Genomic DNA, 22,432 nt, shown 5'->3' on the forward strand with positions numbered 1-22,432 from the left:
TGCTCAAAATTATTCATTTGCTAATTTTGTAAATGTACAGGGTATAATAATAGGAAGCTATTAAGCTAACAATTTTCCATAATACTTTCGTAGGATCGTGGATGTGATTATGTGAACCACAATTCAAAAAGTTTTATGTCAAACTTATAAACAAGCACAATAGGGGAATTAAACTATAAACTCGAGAATATGCTTGTGCCTAGATAGTATCATAGATAGGCACAATGATTGACAAACAATGTTACGTCCAAATCATGTTAGATATTTTTATGTATAATTAAAAAGAAGCTTCAAAGAGTGTAGATCATTTTCCACCTTCAAACACGTGGGACTAAGCACTCTCTTTTCTCCTAAGAGTCCTCTTCATATATTGTTGTAGAAATGGATGAGAGGATTCATTTTTGGAAGAGGAATAGCATTCATCATCTATGTGAAGAGAATAGCTCATGTGCCCAAGAGGAACCTTTGACAAGTTCAATTTCGCCACTTGTCACATTAATAGTGGCTGTCAAATTTACCGATATTTCTAACCGTTATAATTATTTAAGCGGTTAATAAAATTAAAACGGAAACTATATATTTTTTTAAAGAACACCAACGACTATAAAAAAAATTACGTACAAAAAACCTATTTTTACCCATTTATCTATAAAATAGATTTAAATTATCATTAATATTTAAATTTCTGTATAAATATTGAATTCTTATCATAATTTGATTTTAATAATTTTAAAACAAGTTAAATAATTATTAATCTAATTTTAATAAGTTGACATTGAAAAGTAAACCATTTAATGTAATAGAATATGTGTGGGGTATATGTGTGAAGAGAGAGAAAGTGAGAAAGGATACTCTTGATTGTAGGACAGTTTTAAAAAAAAGAGGATGATGAAGATGAAGGAGATAGTTGGAAATGATGTGGAGGAAAGAGATTGTGATGTGGGACAATTTAAAAAAAGAGGATAATGAAGAGAAGTGAGATAGTAAGAAATGATGGGAGGAAAGATATTGTGATGTGTCAAATGGAGGGGAAGAGAGATAAGAAAATAGAGGAAGGTAACCTACTCATGGTTAATCATGCTCTAAGGCCATGTTCTCTTCACCTTATCATTGTTACTTATTGAATCAGATCTTATTAAATTAGACCAGACCAGCAACATTCAGACCAGACCAGATCAGACCAGCAACATTTAGACCAGACCAGACTCGACCCGATCAGACCAGGAATTTTAATTTTTTATTATTTTAATTATAAATTATAAAAATTAAAAAATTATTATTAATAATATTATAAATTAATAATTAATTATCAATTACTATTATAAATTAATTATTAATTATTAATTATAAGCATAAATATAATTAATAATTAGTTATAATTAATAATTAATTATTAATTAATAATTATAATTATAATTATTAATAATTAATAATTAATAATAAATATATATTAATTATTAATTATTAATTAATAGTTACCAATTATTAATTATTAATTATTAATTAATAATAACAATTTTTAATTATTCATTATTAAAACTTAGGTATTAGTTAATTTTTATTAAGTACGGAGTAGTCGTTAATTATTAATATTAATTTTCAATTATTAAATTATTTATTATTTTATTATTTTATTATTTATTATTTATTATTTATTATTTATTATTTATTATTTATTATTTATTATTTATTATTTATTATTTATTATTTATTATTTATTATTTATTATTATTATTTATTATTTATTATTTATTATTTATTATTTATTATTTATTATTTATTATTTATTATTTATTATTTATTATTTATTATTTATTATTTATTATTTATTATTTATTATTTATTATTTATTATTATTTTTTATTATTTATTATTATTATTATTATTATTTATTATTTATTATTTATTATTTATTATTTATTATTTTATTATTTATTATTTATTATTTATTATTTATTATTTATTATTTATTATTATATTATTATTATTATTTATTATTTATTATTTATTATTATTATTTATTATTTATTATTTATTATTTATTATTTATTATTTATTATTTATTATTTATTATTTATTATTTATTATTATTATTTATTATTTATTATTTATTATTTATTATTTATTATTTATTATTTATTATTTATTATTTATTATTTATTATTTATTATTTATTATTATATTTATTATTTATTATTTATTATTATTATTTATTATTTATTATTATTATTATTTATTATTTATTATTTATTATTTATATTTATTATTTATTATTTATTATTTATTATTTATTATTTATTATTTATTATTTATTATTTTATTTATATTTATTATTTATTATTTATTATTTATTATTTATTATTTATTATTATTATTTATTATTTATTATTTATTATTTATTATTTATATTTATTATTTATTATTTATTATTTATTATTTATTATTTATTATTTATTATTATTATTATTTATTATTTATTATTTATTATTTTATTATTTATTATTTATTATTTATTATTTATTATTTATTATTTATTATTTATTATTTATTATTTATTATTTATTATTTATTATTTATATTTATTATTTATTATTTATTATTTATTATTTATTATTTATTATTTATTATTTATTATTTATTATTTATTATTTATTATTTATTATTTATTATTTATTATTTATTATTTATTATTTATTATTTATTATTTATTATTTATTATTTATTATTTATTATTATTATTTATTATTTATTATTTATTATTTATTATTTATTATTTATTATTTATTATTTATTATTTATTATTATCTATTTATTATTTATTATTATTATTTATTATTTATTATTTATTATTATTATTTATTATTTATTATTTATTATTTATTATTTATTATTTATTATTATTATTTATTATTTATTATTTATTATTATTATTTATTATTTATTATTTATTATTATATTATTTTATTATTTATTATTATTATTTATTATTTATTATTTATTATTTATTATTTATTATTTTTATTTATATTTATTATTTATTATTTATTATTATTATTTATTATTTATATTACTTATTATTATTATTTATTATTTATTATTTATTATTTATTATTTATTATTTATTATTTATTATTTATTATTATATTTATTATTTATTATTTATTATTTATTATTTATTATTTACTATTTACTATTTACTATTTATTATTATTTTTTTTTTTTTTACTAACTCCCTCCGTTCCTAAATGATGTATCCGTTTCCATTATAAGCGTTCCTTTTTGTTGTATCCGTTCCTATTTTTAGACATACATTTTATACTAAAATACCCTTACCTTTCTATCTAATTACCAAAATACCTAAAGATTCCCTACCTAAATTTCCCCACCCCTATTATTTAATTCTTTTCCCTTCCCCATATACCCACTCTCTCACCTCCTTTATCACCCATCATTATAACTCCTCTCTCTTACCTTATTTCTTTTTTATTTTCTCTCTTCTTTTTTTTATTATAATCTCTTACATACAATCATTTTTCTTACACCCAATCATTACACTTATACCAATACAAATTAAGATTCCAATTTTCTTAAAAATACCACCCTTTTTCAAATGGATACATCATTTAGGAACGGAGGGAGTATTATTTTTATTTATTATTTATTTTTTATTATTTTTTATTTTTTATTTATTACTCCCTCCGTATTTATTTAAGGGATACACTTGCCTTTTCCGGCCGTATTTATTTAAGAGATACACTTGCTATTTTTAGTAACTTATCAACCCCACCATCTAATTAAATAATACATCTAATTTACCCTATGACCCACCATCCTATTAAACAATTAATTTCATAAATCCACCCCACCTCCCACCCACCAAAATGACATGATCCCCACTTGTTTAATTATTAAAATATCTACCCAACTCCACTTGCTTTATTATATTATTTCATTCAATTATTCTTCTTAATACTCGTGCCCGAGCAAGTGTATCTCTTAAATAAATACGGAGGAATTATTTATTATTTATTATATATTATTTATTATTTATTATAATAATAATTAGAAAAGTTCAGACCAGATCAGACCAGACCAGGATGAATCAGACCAGACCAGACTAGACCAGACCAGACCAGCATTAATCAGACCAGACCAGACCAGCATGAATCAGACCAGACCAGACCAGACCAGACCAGCATGAATCAGACCAGACCAGACCAGCAAAATGAAAAATCAGACCAGACCAGACCAGACGAAGAGAGTAGAGCCTAGGACCATGTTGATTCCTTGACCTTTTAGTCAAGTGAAAAATAATTCCTCTCTCATACTACTTCTTCTTTCACCTCATCTTCCACTAACTTGACATACCTATTACTTAAATCTCTCATTTTCCTTCTACAATCTTTACTCAAGGTCATTAAATTCTCTTACCTACTTTTTTACTTTTACATATACCCCACTTCAAATTCACCTTCAAATACAAGTATTAATTTTAACAAACAAATAAATATGAAATTTAATTTAACATACATATAAATAAAAAAGTAACGCACAACCTTATACATACATATATAACACAATGATCGAAGTAAAATTGTCACTCATGCAAAATTTTCTAACCATGCATATATATAAAAACCATGCATGCATGCATGAAATGAAAGTTGCAGAGTTAATGCATCTCTACCCTTTAAAAATTGGGAGATTAGTTACTGTTCCTTATGAACAGTAACTCCTCATATACTAATTATTTATTTTACTTTTTTTTAACTAATTATCCTAATTTCTCTTTAACTAACTTGTTAACTACCTTTATCAAGGGCAATAGTATTATTGAGACTTAATCTAAACACGTCACTGCATATTTCTTAGGTACTCACTCAACTCATACTCCTTAATCTAATAATCTTGCCCCTGAGTACAAAGTATATTTAGAGTTAGGTACATGTACCAAATGTCTTTTTTGCACTAACTTTATCGATTTTGTTTATTTACGATTTAGTACAATCGACCAATAAGATAAAAACCGATTTTGAGTACACCTAATTATAAACATAGTCAGGAATAAGATAAAAGTTCTCATATACGTTTGCATTTCTTTCTTTTTTTATTAAAACTAGTTGTTGGACTGTGCGCGCTAACGCACAGTCCCCCAAGGTATACAAAACCGTTCCATACAAATGTTACATAAACCACACTTACAAATTTATAGAAAATCCAATTAGTATAAGTAATTATCTATATATTTTAGGGAAATTTTTGGTATTTACTACCTTAAAAATACACCACTTTTATATTTACTACCTTATGAAATTTTTATTTTAAATTTCTACCTTAAACTTCCAATTTTTTTATTTACTACCACTTTACAATTTTCTCATTTTAAAATTAAGATATCTCTTTCGTTTCTTAATCGTTTAAAGTGATTCAAAGTTCATTATTTTCCTTTTTTCTATATGGATTTCAATGAGAACAACTTTTAAAAACAATCTGTTTGATAATTCATAAATATTTTAAAATTTTACAAATAATATTTAATTCAGTTTACCTTTTATAGAATATTAAAAACAAGACCCCTATTGAGTCCTTACATATAAATGAGAAGAATGAATTTTGAATCATTTAAAATGATTAAGAAAAGAAAGAGATATCTCAATTTTAAAATGAGAAAACTGTAAAATGGTAGTAAATAAATAAAAATTGGAACTTTAAGGTAGTAATTTAAAATAGTTTTTCATACGGTAGTAAACATAAAAATGGTATAGTTTTTGTGGGGAAAGTATATGGAAAATGACAATATAATAGAGCCACTTAAAAGAGTATGTAGCTATATGAAAGATAAATATTTGGTAGGATGTAGGTCACCAAATTTATGTGTTTTAGTTCTTTATATATGTTCCGGTACAATGCCCCTGAACTCTTATAAATTGTACATTTAGCACATAAATTTTTAAGTAGCTACAAAAAAGAGTAAGGGAAAAAGATGGTACAACTTAGCAGAACAAAGGGAGTGATTTAACTAACTACAACATTGTTTTTATACAGTTGATAGGAGATAATTAAAAGCATAACATTGAATATCCCAACTGACAATATGACTAAGTGCTTACAGTCCATAGAAATAAGACCATATGTAGGAACACAAATGGTTAGAATAGCAGATACAAAAGAGACCATTAACCATATTTTGACCTCTTTATACTTTCTAACTTGTTCCACATGTAAAAATAACTGAACCAAAAGGAATACGGTTAGTGAATTTGGTCCTCAACAAGCTAGGAGTGTGGGAAGCTGCCGCGTTTTCATTTACAGTAAAGGGTATGGGATTTCATGGAGCAGGTAAATGCCCAATACTATCGACTTTACCTACAACCTTTGGTAGAGGTCGTGCAACTTTTGGAATTAGCATTCCCTTCTTGGCAAACCACTCAGCCTTTACCAATGCTTTCAAACGTAACTTATTGTAGTGCACTTTCCTCGCTGATCCTCATGCAGCCTCCACAACTGCCTTTGCTCGCACTATCACCCTAAACCCCTACAACAACATATTCGACCAAAGTTTTCAGTTGACATTTTATATTTTTCACATCAATCACATGATTTGGTGATAAATCTATACAACTTTTCTAGTTGAAATCAGTTCAACTTAACGTTGCTACTCACGTAGAAAGTATATGACCAGTGTCTGCTTATTCTTACAGAGATATTTTTATATGTTGAAGTCATTCTTTAAAACTATGCTAGCTGAGGAGCAAAGGTCCTTTCTAGGTGGAAAGAAGGAAGTCAGGCACTATGTAAGTTGTAAGTAACTACTAACACATAATTGGACTTGTAAATTCACAATAAAGGTGAAGAGCATGCAGAAGAAACGAGGACCAAGGAAGATACAAAGGACTTGTTTGTCACACTCTCATCCCTACTCAAGGAAGATAGAAAAGACCTATTTGATGACAAGGTCTGAGTACAACTGTACAAGTATTGGATCCATCAAACTTCAAATTTATCAAACTCCCATCCATACTCAAGGAAGATATCAAGAAATAACAATACAGAATATATGTTGCAATCTAATTCATTTAAGAGACGAACAAATAGCAGAGTAATCTATCTGATAAACAATCATATAGCTCAATGTGATAAAAATAACATACATCCTCGAGCTCGCTTTCTATTAAGTTAAATTCCAACTAATATAACATTCACAACTTCAAAAATTATAGAATTTAATACAATCAATGATCAAATCTCATTCAATCAATTTAACAAAGCAAAAAATAAATAAATCAACAATTACCTTAGCAAATCCCTCAAGTATTAGAGTTCCTTACCTGCCAAATATGCATTGGTCTCTCTCCTATTGCAGAACAGATGGATGCCAACTCTACCTTTGAATCAACATTTCTTGTAGTAGCTGAACTCTGCAGTGGATTGCCACATCAATTTTTCTCCTGTATACTTCTAGAAACTCTTGCTCCAGCTCAAGTAACATCTCATCCCGAGTTGTTTCTGGTTTTCCAACCTCATCCCATACCATCTAAATAGATTAATAAGCAAAATCAATCGATATGCAAGAATACACAAGCCATCCTTGCATCAAATACATCTCTTATTTTCCCGCTTTGATATATATGTGGAAATGCAGAGGCTTGGGTGTGGAGAGACAGAAATACATAGCTTAACTTGCTTCAAGAATAGCTCAAAAGAAACTCTAGAGATGTTGATTGTACAGAAATAAACCTGGGCTAGAACTTGAAAATATTAATTGGTCTGGTTAATCGGGTCTATGTCAGGACCTTGACATTCTAAAGTGGAAATGAAGGAGAAAGAAGCTGCAAATAATCCTGCAAAGCAAATTGAGGAGGCAATTTTCTCTAGGAAGCAGTACCTAGACACTGCTAGGGATTACTACTTGACTGCACTCGCTGAGCTGAGTGGCAGAAAACAAGAACAACCAAAAATATCCCCTTGTAGTGATTTATCTTTGCCGTTGGAAGACAATATCTGCAATCTAGCAGTTGAAGCTGAACAAGCAGCCACACCAGGACATGGGTTAAAAAAGAAATTTTCTGAAATGGATGTACAAATGCAGTATCCTAATGGAGTTCTCAAAGCATCTGAAAAGGATTTGGAGGTTGTGAAGTTACAATTTAATAAATCTCTTCCTAGAAATACGAAATCCCAAATCACTGAAATGATTTGTAAACTTGGGATTTTGGGGAAGGAAATAGACATTATTGATGTTGCAGATTCAAAAACGACAAGGACTGCCTCATTAGAGCCTGATAATGCTATGGAGTCACTGGAAAAGACAGTGGTAGAAAGTAGCTCCATCTACGGGATGGTGGAGTCTTTAAAAGCTAAACTTGAAAATTTGAAGAAAGAACATGCTGGATTTATTGATGTTGACGTAGGAGCAGAATCTGCTGCTAGGAATCTGAAATTCAGGTTCTTTAGAAGCAAACCCGAGAATGAAAGATGTTTTGCAAAGAGAGATAAAGCTAGTTAAACTTCCGAAGAAGTAACTCGGGATAAAGAAGTAAATGACCTGAAGATTGAAGCAAGAGGGTTAAAAAGGGAACACGATACTGCAAAATTTTCTTTAAAAGTGGAGAAGAGGCCAAAAATCATGTTTATGTTGATGAAGCAAAAGAGCGTATAGTGAGCTTGCTTGATCTGGTTAAGAGCTTTCCTGAGGGAATTCACCCTGCATGTGTGTCAACGTCTTAATCTAATACCCGAATCATGATTTCTGAAGATGAGCTTGAGTCATCAAGCCAGCAAGTGGGGAAGCTAGCTAAGTTGGATAGGGGAACTTCGACTGCAATCTAATTCATTAAGAGACAGACAAATATCAGAGTGATCTATCTGATTAAAAATCATATAGCTCAATGTGATAAAAATAACATACATCCTCAAGCTCGCTCTATTAAGTTAAATTCCAACTAATATAACATCCACACCTTCAAACATTATAGAAATTAATACAACCAACAATCAAATCCCAATTAATCAATTTGACAAAGCAAAAAAAAAAATCAACAATTACCTCAGCAAATCCCTCAAGTATTAGAGTTCCTTACCTGCTGAATATGCATTGGTTTCTCTCCTATTACAGAACAGATGGATGCCAACTCCACCTCTGAATCAACATTGCCTGTAGTAGCTGAACTTTGTAGTGGTTTGCCACATCAATTTTTCTCCTGTATACTTCTAGACACTCTTGCTCTAGCTCAAGTAACATCTAATCCCAAGTTGTTTCAGATTTTCCAACCTCATCCCATACAATCTGAATAGTTTTATAAGCAAAATCAATCGATATGCAAGACTACAAAAGCCATCCTTGCATCAAATTCATTTCATATTCTAATTCTAGCTATACCCGAGTTCATATAATAGAGATATACATGGTTTCTCCACTTGTATAATCAGACCACTTTGGACTATAGGCAGCTAAAACCACCACATAGAATATCAGTTTCGTACTATTCTGGCAACGTACAAAGCTAAAGACGCTAACATAAGCGATTCAGAGACTCTAATTTGTTACCGTTTCCTATAACAACTATAAAATGAATTGCATTTGTAAAAAACATTAAGAATTGATAACTTTGGCATCGAAGAGCCTTCATTGCCGAAGCAAAAGAATAGTGATTACATACGAATCTCTTTGAGCACAATTAATTACGGTTTAGTTACAACAAGAGACGACAAGTCATCTTTGTTCTTGTTTGCAATCATTAGGCTTTCCCCAAAAAAATAGTGATGCCTCAAAAGTAGTGACAATCTAGAGAATTTCATCAATTTTTAAGATCTGATAACATATTAATTCATTACGTCATCAGCAAACTTCATGGACAGTTCCAATTCCAATTAAATTCAAACAAATTAAACAAATTTGAGATTTTTTTTTTGTTATTCATAGATTACTCATTAAGAGCCTCTAACTGCCCTTTCAAATTGAATTCAACCGAAAAACGAAAATCTCATTTCAATAACACCAAAAATCGCACAAATTTCATCAACAATAAACTCAAATGGCTCAAAATAACAAAACATAAACACTCAACTCAAATTGCTTAAAATCGTACAAAATCTATATCAACAATCAATCAAAATAACTTAAAATTGCATCAACTAATCAAAAAATCGCGAATATCTAAACCCTAGAAATAGAGGGATCGACTCACCTTCAGTAGAAATTGAGGTTGGTGCTTTCTTGGTACTTCATTGCCATTGTGTTTATGCTCTAGGTCTACCATGGTTGAGAGTGCGGTTTGCAGAGAAAAATGGAGAGAGATATGAGCTGAGTACCAGGGTTGGAGAAGAGGAGGATATGCTCATCAAACTGCAAGTGGGTTTTGCCTTAGAAGCAAGGAAGAAGAAATTTTTAAGGAGAGAAAAAAGTTGGGGTTTGGAGTAGAGAGATTGGTTCGAAAATCCAAGGGGGCGAGGAACTGATGATCTCATCTCGGAGAAAGAGGGAAAACGTTGTTAACATCAACAAGTCAAAGGTTATAAATGTAAGTGCACTATTATTAAGGAAAAGACAAAAAAATAAACATGAAGGAAATTGGGGGCAATATAGGTAATTCACTATTGTGTGAATAGTAATCAAAGTATGAAGCTTTATAAGTGTTAGGATAAAATGTAGAACATGTATTGTGTATAGTATCGAGTTTCGAGTATCCAATTTTAATTTTCAGCTCTTTTTGTTGAAAAGGATTCTCATATACGTTTGCATTTCCTTTTTTATTCAAATGAAATATAGAACATGTACTGTGTATAGTATCGAGTTTCGAGTATCCAATTTTGCAACTCTTTTTGTTGAAAAGCAAATATACATTGAGATTAGGATAGAATTCTGTCATTTATTATATTCTAATTTATCTAAGGTAATAAAACGTAGAACATATACTACATAGGGGTGTTTAATTTTCGGATATAGGATTTGATCCGATCGATATGAATTTTTTGGATCAGATTCCCAAAACTCCGAAATCGACCCGAATTGAAAAAAATTAAAAAATTAGAGTGGTAGAACACCATCGGAGCCAAATTTAAAAATCCATTCAAACTGCGCGCAACGCGCGCGACCATCCACTAGTATCAAAATAAAAGTAGCAAATTTAATGCATACAAAATGCAAATTACATCAATGCAAGTTGCATGGAATGTCGCACCACATCCCAATTTTATTAACTTGACATGAGGTCACATATCGACCCGGGTCAAGTTAATAAAATATTGACCCTTACACACTATCAACATTATAGTCATTTTGTCATGTCAATTATCACTTAACCCAAGCTACATGTCAAAGTTGTGTGTGCACTAATGGACTACGGAGTATTAATGTACCACATGGTCGTAGATTTAATTCCATTGACATATTGTGAGTTAATTTTAGCCCAGATCATTAATCATATCTCTATTATATAAGCCAAGAGTTGAGGTTAATGTGGTTAATACACTTTTGGTGTCCCCTTTGGAATTGACCACAATACCCCCACATCTTCACATTTCGTGTCCCCTTTGAAGCCTAATTGCCTAATTGGCCACCAATAAAAAAAACCCTAAATCAAAGTTTGGTGTGCAGAGGAGAGAGAAAGGAAACCTGGAATCTTGAAGTTTGGCGGCCTAATTCCTTCTCAACACCGTGAACAACCGTTGCTCTATCGCGAACTCCGGCGGTAGAGTTATCCGTATCCCGACGCTCTCTTTCTTTGCCCCTTTTCTTAATTTCTTCGTCGGAGTTCACTCAATATTTATAGGGGGTTTAATCGATCCCAGAAAACCGAATTCAAAATTCACTCGCGCGCGCTCTCTTTCTCTCTCCCAGGTAAATAACTCAATTTCGTTCAATTCTCAGTTCTTTCGATTTCAATTTTTTATGATTTGGGGAAGAAATCGAGTTCCAGAATCACTCCCTTTCTCTATCTTAGGTAAATCACTCAATTTCTTTCATTTCTTAAATCTTTTGATTTCAAAATTGTAAGATTTGGGGGGTTTAATTTGTTCCAGCTCCATTAATTGATGATTGAAATTTGGGTGCTTTTCTGCCATCTCTTTCACTCTTGCTACAAAGAAACTTTAAGATATTCAATTAATTAGTATGTAATTAATATATATTAATCTTGCTACATCCCTAATTATTTCCCTGTGTAAAAAATATATTAATTACATGAAAACCGAAGTATTGATAGGAATACCGAGGAAATCCTCTCCGCGTTCCGGCTCATGCCGCACGCGGAGACTACTTTACGACGACGGACGACCGCCCGTAGGGGGTTTACTGCACAAGGCCCCTGCAGAGGATTTATTGTAGCAAATAGAAGATGCTCAACCCCGATATAAATTAACAAATATTTATCTTGCTACTCCTTGCAAGCCCGAATCTCCTGTTGACTCAAAAAACAAGAAAAAAAAACAAAGATTTAATTCAGCTAATCGCAAGGAAATGCTAAACTAAGCAATATCTTGATCGTAGGTTCGGACAGTCCCATGGAACCACCCCCCTCCCCATCAGGTACATCTCGTGAAGTGAGGGCCTATTCTTTGACTATGTCTGCAGTGAAATTCCTTGGCCAGCACGCGTAAAGAAGGCCCTAGAACCCTGGTGGATATTTTAGTAATCCAACAAGCAAAATGTATCATCGTTACGTCTTTCGAACTGAACGTGCATCCAGCAGGCTCTGATGGAAAGAATTTGGTGAAGTAGCCGATTCGAATGTTCTCAACTCCACCCCGGCATCTTGATCAAAGGCAAAGCCCATAACACCGGTGACGTCTCCAGCATAAATGCGATGACTTAGTGAATGAAAGAAAGTTTTCGAATCGGGTTCCGACCAAATAGAGCGATTAATTAATTGAATATCTTAAAGTTTCCTTGTAGAAAGAGTGAAAGAGATGACAAAAAAGCACCCAAATTTCAATCATTAATCAATGGAGTTGGAACAAATTAAACCCCCCAAATCATACAAATTTTGAACTCGAAAGATTTAAGAAATGCAAGAAATTGAGTGATTCTGGAACTCGATTTCTTCCCCCAATCATAAAAAACTGAAATCAAAAGAACTCATGAGAATTGAAAGAAATTGAGTTATTTACCTGGGAGAGAGAAAGAGAGCGCACGCGAGTGAATTTGGAATTCGATTTTTTGGGATCGATTAAAACCCCTAGAAAAATTGAATGAACTCCGGTGAAGAAAGAAAAGGGGGAAAGAAGGAGAGCACCGGGATACATATAACTCTACCGCTGGAGTTCGCGATAGAGCAACGGTTGTTCACGGTGTTGAGAAGGAATTCGGCCGCCAAACTTCAAGATTCCAGGTTTCCTTTCTCTCTCCTCTGCAAGCCAAACTTTGATTTAGGGTTTTTGATTGGTGAACAATTAGGCAATTAGGCTTCAAAGGGGACACGAAATGTGAAGATGTTGGGGTATTGTGGTCAATTCCAAAGGGAATACCAACAATTTATTTACCACATTAACCTCAGCTCTTGGCTTATATAATAGAGATGAGAATACCATAATCAAAGGGATTATAGAATCTCACATCGTCACAATATTCACAACCATGTACAAATGCATACACAATTCAAAATTAAATATGAAACTTTAATTCAACAATCAAAATAAAATTTCCAGGTTTCTAATCGGCGGAAATTCAACTTTGTGTTGTTGCTTACGGGGAATCTGATTGCACCCTCTCTAGTTTTGGGTTGTTAGACTTAGGTATAGTGAAATATTAATCCGGTTTAGGGAATGAGTCAAATTTCAAAGAACCTATAAGATTTAGGGAATAAGTCAAATTTCAAATTTCAAATTTCAAGGAATCTATTTAGGGAATTAGTCAAATTTCAAGGAAACTATAAGAACTGGAAGGAAGTATTGGTCGAAGTGTAGTTTTCGATTTGGACAATCAGAGAGAAGTTAGAGAATTAGTAAGGCTTGTTCTCATTTTAGCTTAGCAATGCAAACTGTCATTGCTTTGGAATTTGTTCACCCGAGGGAGGTTCCCAACTTCAATGTTTGGAGGTTCATAACACTCTAATGAAATTGAGTTTTTCCCGAGTTGAGGAGAGAACAAATGTACTCGCCCATAAGGGTACCAAATCACGAGTAAGTTTGCAGGTTGGTCATTTATTTCATTTTCTCCCTCTACTTCCATCAGTAGTCAAGTCACATGTCCCATTTTTGCATTAGAGTGTCCGCGAAGATGTCGTTAAGGTTTCAACACTATCACCCCCCTCAAATCCACTACAAACGATGGTAAGATATAAATTGTGTAAAAAACATTGTTTTTGCAGGTTGCACTTCCAGTGTCTTATTATGATCTACACCAACAACCAAGGGGTGCAAATTACAAGCTTACTGTGTTTCAATATTGTAGACTTTGTAGTTTGTTGTGCTTGTACACTATTTTGATTTATGTAAGTTTTAGCCTATGTCAAAAAAGTAAATGAAGAAAAAAAGACTTTAAGGCTTTGTTCTCTTCACCTTATTTTCACTTATTTCAGATTTAATAAGATAAAATAAGATAAGATAAGATAAGATAAGGGCCAATAAGATAAGATATGATAAGATAAAATTAAGGGTCAATAAGATAAGATAAGATAAGTTCAGAGCCAATAAGCACTACTATAAAAAAGGGAATAGAGAACTGTTGAAATAGGCTTTAGAGGACGCCTGAGAACCGTTCTCCTGCTAAGCGATCTCTATAGTTTAGAGGACGGGTAAGATGGGCGTTCTATATACATATGAATAGAGTACGGTGGTCTCAACCAACCGTTCTCTATTCCCTTCCTTAAATCAGAAAATACAAAAGGAATAGAGAACGGTTGAGACACTTAACTGTTATGTATTTATTAAAATAGAGGACATCTTGCTTAGATAGGCGTACTCTATTCTTCCTCATTTACATTAAGATAGAAGACGGTTTCTAAGATAACCGTCCTCTCTTCCCCCTCCCAATATATATATATATATATTTGGATAAATAAGCATTAAGTATATTAATCTATATTAGAGAAAAATCTAAGATATATATTATATAGAGCCACTAGAATACAATTAGACTATTACATGCTTAGAGAGGAAAGATACATCTAAATTCATCAGCTACCAGTTATTGAAGTAGAAACAGTCAAATAAACGTATGAAATTACAGTGTTTACTCAAACTTGACAACTTTAGGAGACTTTTTAGACCTCGTCCACTGTCTGGGCCTTGCCACTGCGGTGTAGAAACAAGTTAGACTTCATGAGCATCCAAGTTGACGACTGAAAAGATGAAGGACAATGAAAAGAGGAATAAATATTAAAAGTTATCACAATAATAAGATCATTTATATTGCACTAGCAAAGCCAAGCAACAAACCTACTGATTGCCCAAGACCACTACCCTTGCAACCTAAGTGCCCATCACGAGCATCCTCTTCATCAGATATTTGCAACTCAACATTGATCTCAGCTTCAGATTTCTTTTGGTCATTGAACAACCAGCAAAAGCATGGTGTCGATTGTCCTTGCAAGTCCTATAAGATACGAAGTACATTATAGTGAACAAAAGATAAAGATAAAAGGATTAAACCTCAAACAAAACCCTGTGTCAACTAAAAACATATAAATGCATGTCTAGTCTTCTAAACTACCATCTGATTATGTTTGCAGAGAATCGTCACAACAAATCACACTGCTCAAAAGTGTCAGGTATATATTTGTTGGATTAATCAGGATTTAGGAAATCAAATCAATTTGCAAGGTAAAAGCACAAAATAACAAGAAAATTAAGAGTCACTATTAGAGAACGAATATCTGTTGGAGAATAGGAGCTTTTCGAATCCAAACCATCCTGGAAAGCTCCCCAGTAGTTGTTACATAATATGTCTGCAGCAGAGTGAAGAAATCAATAGCTTTGAAATGCACTGACAGAAGCAAACATATAATGATATAAAATCTTTGAAATGCAAATTCACAAAATCACATTGTTTGCTCACCTGATTTAGCAGCTCTAACATAGTTCGTTACACTTTCCTGTCACCACTCACACTTCACTGCAGAGAAATAAGAACATAGTTAACATAAATCACCTTTCACCTAAATATTGTAGATGGCTTGGCGCATGAGATTATGACTTATCGTTGATCTTTGTTTCTTGTATCAGGTTATAGAGAACTAACGTGAAACTAATTACATAATGGTCTCACCTGTCAAGCCGCTTAGTACCAATGGCATCCATTTCATCAATAAATATAATGCAAGAGCCTTCTCTTTGCAAGTGGAAAAGCATCACCTACAAGATTTGCTCCGTCTCCAATGAACATCTAAATCATTGAAAACAAGAAACTTAGACAACACCTAGCTAGATCATTACTGGAGCATTACATCTAATGCATTTTGAATATTTTATAGATTTTCAAGAAACAAGTCCTAACATGATATATATATGTAGCTATTGCCATAAAATCTTTGTTAGATGAGAATTGATTATATCACTTGTATGAGATGACAAAAAAGGCAGCAACAGAATTAGGCATGTAAAAGGCTTCAGGCTGTCTCTTCTTGCTACGTCGATTATGTACATCCAACCGTTTTCTGCAGCTTCTCTTAACCTCGTCAAACTCTTCAAGGGACTGAAACCTAAGGGATTGCAGTATATACTATGACAGGAACAAAAAGCAAAGATATAGCATACCAAAGGTGATGCAGCAGAATCAGTGCAGCACTCAAAATTCATTACTCTATGTACCTACATTTTCATATAGACCAACTTTTCTACAATCAACACCAACAACTTAATATATAGAGTGGTTTCTTATCTGCTCACCTTAAACAAGGTCAATGACTCAATGGTCTATCAAGACATTTATTTTGAGACGGAAGGAGTATCATTTTTGTTTACCTGGTACATTGCTAGCAGAACCGCTGCTCCTTCCCAGCAACAATAACAACAGGCGTCTTAGAGTGCCTCTCGCATACCTTAGGGCGGCGATGGTATTCCCTGCATTGAGTAAGGCCAGAAGCATTTAGAAAGGATTCTTTCAGGATCTGGAAGATTTCTGGGTCCTTGTGTATTTATTTAAGATCTACCCACACTAAGACATCGATTTAACCCCCTCTTAATTTCTCTAACTGAGAATTTATATTTGGAAAAATTGACAAAGGCAGTCCCAACTATGGACGTTCAACTTTAAAAGGGTCCAACTATGAATTATTCCTAGCAGGTCTCAACTATATAGGGTGTCAACTTTGCGTGGTCCCCTTCTGAAAATGACCGGCTGGAGGTGGTAAAAATGATGACGTGTACGGTGAGTACCACATATCATTTATATCAAGTTCCATTTTAAAAAAAGCGACCCGTTTAATAAAAAAAACCACCCGTTTAATATTTTTTTTGAAAAAAACCACCCGTCATTCTTTCTTTGCTCCTTTCTCACCCACCTGCTACTTCTCTTCCCTCTTCCTACATTTATTCATTATTAGTTCAATCCTAATCATCTTCCCCACTTCATACAATAATCTTTATCATCTTTATTTAATTCAATTTATGTTTATGCGCATTCAATTTCATCTTGGTTCCTTCAAGTTCTAATTTTGCATATTAATTTCACGAAAATGATAAAGGTCGCAACATGCGACCTTTAAGCCATGTCACAATGATGACATGGCACGCTTACGTGTCATTATTTTAATTGGAAAGAAAATATTTAATTTATATAACCTATTATACATGTTTAAAAAAAAAGGTAGGAAAATCTTAATATTCTGATTTACGAATTGAATAATTTAATGTTTTATTTTAGAAAAATATTTATGATTTGTATACAAAATTAGAAAAAAAAAATTACAGTATTTATATATATAGGAAATCAAAATAAAAATACATTTACATAATTTATACTTAGAAAATAAAAATTGACGAATTAGAAATTGTGGGTGAATTGGATTGAAATTGTAGTTCAATTAGTATATATGTTGCAAAAAAAAATTCGATGATTTGGGTGAGCAATTATCAGTTAGAGTATGGCATAATTTTTTTTGAAAAGAATTCTCACAATTTGATACATAATACTCCGTATTGTATTCAGGTGCTTATTTAATACGGAGTATTTAGACTTGAAAAAAATTCTGACGGTTTGGTACCCACTCATAATGAAATAAGTTACGGAGTATTATAAACTAATGTATTATAAGTAATTGAATTTCATTTACATAAAATATATTGTCAGATTATAAATTAATGTACTTTTTTAATTAAAAGTATATATTAGATAATACTTTTTATTTTTTAAATTTGTAATATATAAGATAAACGGAAATACATATCTACTGTAATTATGTAAATATAATAAATATTTGTTTCCTTTTTCGTATCGACTATCTTATTTAACTACTTTCATAGTAAAAATATAACATTGATAGTAAAAATATTTTGATGACCCATGACCTACATGGCGCCCATGTGGAACCATTAAAAAAACGACACATAGGATTGCGACAACTAACACTTATCGCAAGTTGCGACTTTTATCGTTGCCCTTAATTTCATTTGGGTTGGTTCTATACTTCGATTTCTGTTTTTCATCATAAATACATATGGGGTTGCTTAAATTTCTGTTTTGGTCCCATAAATTCATTCGGCGTTAGTTTAATTTTTGGGTTTTCCACTGAAATAATCTTGGGTTTGTTTTTTTTGTTTTCCCCCGATAAATTAACTTGGGGTTAGTTAAATTTTCTTGTTTTCCACACGATGTTGGTGGTGGGTAAAATGCTAGGAACTATGGGTGGGGGAAGGCTGGTTAGGATAATGCGGAGGGAAGGTGGGTAGGGGCGGCAAGTGGGTGGGAGGGGAGGGAGGACCTGCGGGTGATAAGAGGCTAGCGGTGGTGGCCGAAAGTTGCGGGTGGTGGTGAGGTACTTTTTGCAGAGGAGTGAACAGAAGAGGAATGAAGGGATGAAGGAGTAATTAATGGAGGGTGAAGAAGGATGGTGAAAAGGAGAAAACACGTCCCACTTACTAATTTTCCCTCAAATAATTTGGAAAGAAAAGGTAAAATAAAAAAATCAAATATTTTAACTTAATTAGCCGGTTATCGGTTAAAAGATCCACGCAAAGTTGACACCCCATATAGTTGAGACCTGCTAGGAATAATCCGTAGTTCGGCCCTTTTAAAGTTAAACGCTCATAGTTGGGACTGCCTTTGTCAATTTTTCCTTTATATTTTTTTCGATCCAAATCTGTTAATTGAAAGAAAATCAGTATAATTAGACCTTTATTTGCAAATTCATTCGACAATAATTCTACAAAATTTAGTGTAGTTCGATTTAATTGTTTCTCATTTTTTGTATTCATCAAGTGGCAATGCTTCAATTAAATTAATTTGACATAAAATAATTCGACCTTATATAATAAGAATTCCTTACTCTTTTTTATATATATTGGAAATTAACAAGTCTAGAATTCCTTAGGCATATATGACAATTAGATAATTAAAAATATTCATAATCCTAGGTTATTAGTTGAATAAATATATAGTATGGAAAACAAATTTGAGAATACTAACCTCGGAATTGACGGAAGCGGCGGGACACAGGACTTTCACCGGAATTCTGGAGGCGGTGGGAAAAGGCGTTGGCAGTAAATGGAGGATATTGGTGGACGGCGGTGGTTAAGGCGCGACGATCCTTTGATTTTCCGGGGTTTCAATCTCGCCTTCTGTTTGCTCTTAGTTTTCTTTTTCTTATTTTGGAATTTGCTTTTGCTTTTGGAAGTACATTGGGGATTACCGCATAATTACTTTACTTTAGGTTTCAATTGAATAATTAGTACTCTTGCTTTTAGGTTTCGTTGACTGGGTATTGCAGCACGCTAATAATACAAATTCTTAACTTTTTTTTTATTAGATTTTTTTTTCTAAAACCCAGAATACCCAACAGTTATCATAAACACAGCTTTGTATTTTATCGAGTATTTTTAATTAAATAGTTGTTTTTATTATGGTAAATAATATAAGACGGTTAGGTAAGGTGACAGTTCTCTATTCTTTTCTTCATACAACTGTTATAAGAGAAATGCGTACTCTATACTTCTAGAAAACGTTTAACATACTTGACCGTTCTCTATTCAGCGTCTCTTATTCCAACTTTTGTAGTAGTGAAGATAAGATAAGATAAGGTAAGGTAAATATTATATAAGGTAATACTATAAGTTTCAATAAGATAAGATAAGATAAGATAAGATAAGGGTTAATAAGATAAGATAAGGGTTAATAAGTTCAGATAGGATAGATAAGATAAGAGTCAATAAGATATGATAAGATAAGATAAGATAGGTTCAGGGCCAATAAGATAAGATAAGATAAGTGAAATTCAGGTGAACAAAACACTACCTAAATGAACTGTTTCCGATGGTAATTGAAAATTTGTGTGCTTATGGATGCGAAAGAAACAGAAAGAGGAGATAAGGCTTGAAAGGGATACGAAGTGGAAAGAGGTTACCATAGTGAAAATGGTGGTTGTGATGGGGAAAGAGGAAATATAATTTTTTTCGGAAGATAAGATGAAAGAAACAGAAAGAGGAGATAAGGCTTGAAAGGAATGCGAAGGGGAATGAGGTTACCATCGTGAAAATGGTGGTTGTGATGGGGAAAGAGGAAGTATAATGTTTTTCAGAAGATAAGATGAAAGATCCTACTAAATTGATAGCTAGTAATTATTAGTTGAAGCGTGTGTTTTGGATGCTAGCCCAATTGATTGTCGAGATTAAGTTAGCTAAACAGTTTCAATCACCGCACTCTTTCACTCTTTCTCGTGAATTCGTCATACATATTCTATTAGACAAATACTTTATAGCACAAAAGTTGCAATCGATCACTTGGCCCGTACTTTCATGATTCACATGATGTACTCCAGTTTATTTAGTTCTATAATATTCGACCTCTCTATTTGGCTTGAAATCCACTACATAACTAATCATATACTCCTATACCTACCATTTATCTTACTAACTTGGGAACATATGCATAGTTGCCTCACTTTTTGCATAAAACCCACTATATACTTGAAGGTTTTTTTTCAAAAGGGAAAAATAAATGAAAGTTAAAGATAATTTTCTCTAAATATTGTACACTAATTGACTTATTAAACAATATAAGAAAATTACCATCTGTAAGGGTCAATATCTTGATGTCTCTGAATTTATGTGATCTATATAATTGGTTGATTGTAACATAATTTGTTGCACGATCAGCTTCTCGTTAATCGTTACATATGATGAGATGTAACTTTTTCAAAATGAGTTAACAGATGCTTGACCTTATCCATTAACAACCGATCAATTTACTTTAGTTGGGCATATATAATCTTTTTAACAAATAGTATTAGCATATATATGACATGATCTTTTTAACAAATAGTATTAACATAATATTATTATTGGTACGTACTCCCTATCCCTAATAAAATGACCAAACAACCACCTTTTAAATTCTAATTGCGGTTTGTAATATACAGCAACATTCATGGCTCCACATATCTACACTTAGCTGCGCCTGAGATCTCTAGACAACCTTTTAATCACCATTGATTATTTAATGGGATTATTAATTATTAATTTGGTGTTAAATAAAGCTCTATTATATTAATTTGATATGCAATTGCAACCACCACCGTCACTTCATAAGCAAAAGGCCAAATTCTGTCTTTCACTACAAAAATGGTAAAGCTATTAAAGTGTGTTGGTCCCTCTATAGATCATATTCTATCCATGTACTAAAGTCGTCGCCTTATTCGTCTTTGAATTCACTATGGAAGTTAAGAATTTAACTTTCTTTTATTGGCGGGGAAAATTTGGAAAGGGAAAGCTTGTTAATTGGTCAATGTACTCGGCTCGACTCGGCTCAATTTCTATACACTTTCTTCGCTTTTTTTAGATGATTTAATTTATCTTACTTCTATTTAAGTAAAAGTTAAGAGAAGGTTCAGAAAATAAAGGGCTATTCAAATTCATTTTATATTAAAATACATTTAACAAATTCATATAAGTATTACAACGCGTTTTCTATGCGTGACCAGCCAAAACATCAACTTGACGGTGTGACGCACGTGTAATTAACTCGGGCACAACTACTATAGAGAAGGTTATTGACTGGTATTACTTGACTTTCTATGTTGGTGTTACTTATACATTGTATCCGCTGTTACTTTTCTTGTCTTATTGCAGTTTCTTCTATTTCATGTTAAAGGTTCCTTGCATAGACTGATGTTACTTGACTTTCTATGCTGGTTTTACTTTATAAATTGTATTCGTAGTTACTTTTCTTGTATTATTGCAGTTTCTTCAATATTATGTTAGAGGTTCCTTGTATAAACTAGTGTTACTTTATTTTCTATGATCATGTTACTTTTAATTTCCGTTCACCAACATGCCGGGCTTT

The 22,432-nt window shown here is 31.1% G+C and overlaps 1 protein-coding gene and 1 long non-coding RNA gene across 3 annotated transcripts; one reads left to right on the top strand and one right to left on the bottom strand.

The window, feature by feature from the left end:
• Positions 1–7,813: 7,813 nt before the first annotated feature.
• LOC110804058 (WEB family protein At5g55860-like) lies at positions 7,814–8,506 on the top strand. Its single transcript, XM_022009620.2, has one exon. It carries the CDS (start codon positions 7,814–7,816, stop codon positions 8,504–8,506), a length of 693 nt encoding a protein of 230 aa, XP_021865312.2.
• A 6,519-nt stretch (positions 8,507–15,025) lies between these two features.
• LOC110804073 (uncharacterized) lies at positions 15,026–20,634 on the bottom strand. Of its 2 annotated transcripts, XR_002537637.2 has the most exons (6): positions 19,562–20,634; positions 16,900–16,998; positions 16,205–16,637; positions 15,995–16,051; positions 15,376–15,884; positions 15,059–15,278 (listed from the first exon to the last, which is right to left on the bottom strand). It is a non-coding gene; the product is annotated as an uncharacterized lncRNA (long non-coding RNA). The 2 variants fall into 2 exon arrangements; XR_008918463.1 differs by having other exon boundaries at positions 15,026–15,278; positions 16,205–16,998.
• Between the last annotated feature and the right edge of the window lie 1,798 nt (positions 20,635–22,432).

The sequence above is a fragment of the Spinacia oleracea genome, chromosome 4 (genome assembly GCF_020520425.1).
Source record: "Spinacia oleracea cultivar Varoflay chromosome 4, BTI_SOV_V1, whole genome shotgun sequence".
In the NCBI taxonomy this organism is placed as follows: domain Eukaryota; kingdom Viridiplantae; phylum Streptophyta; class Magnoliopsida; order Caryophyllales; family Amaranthaceae; genus Spinacia; species Spinacia oleracea.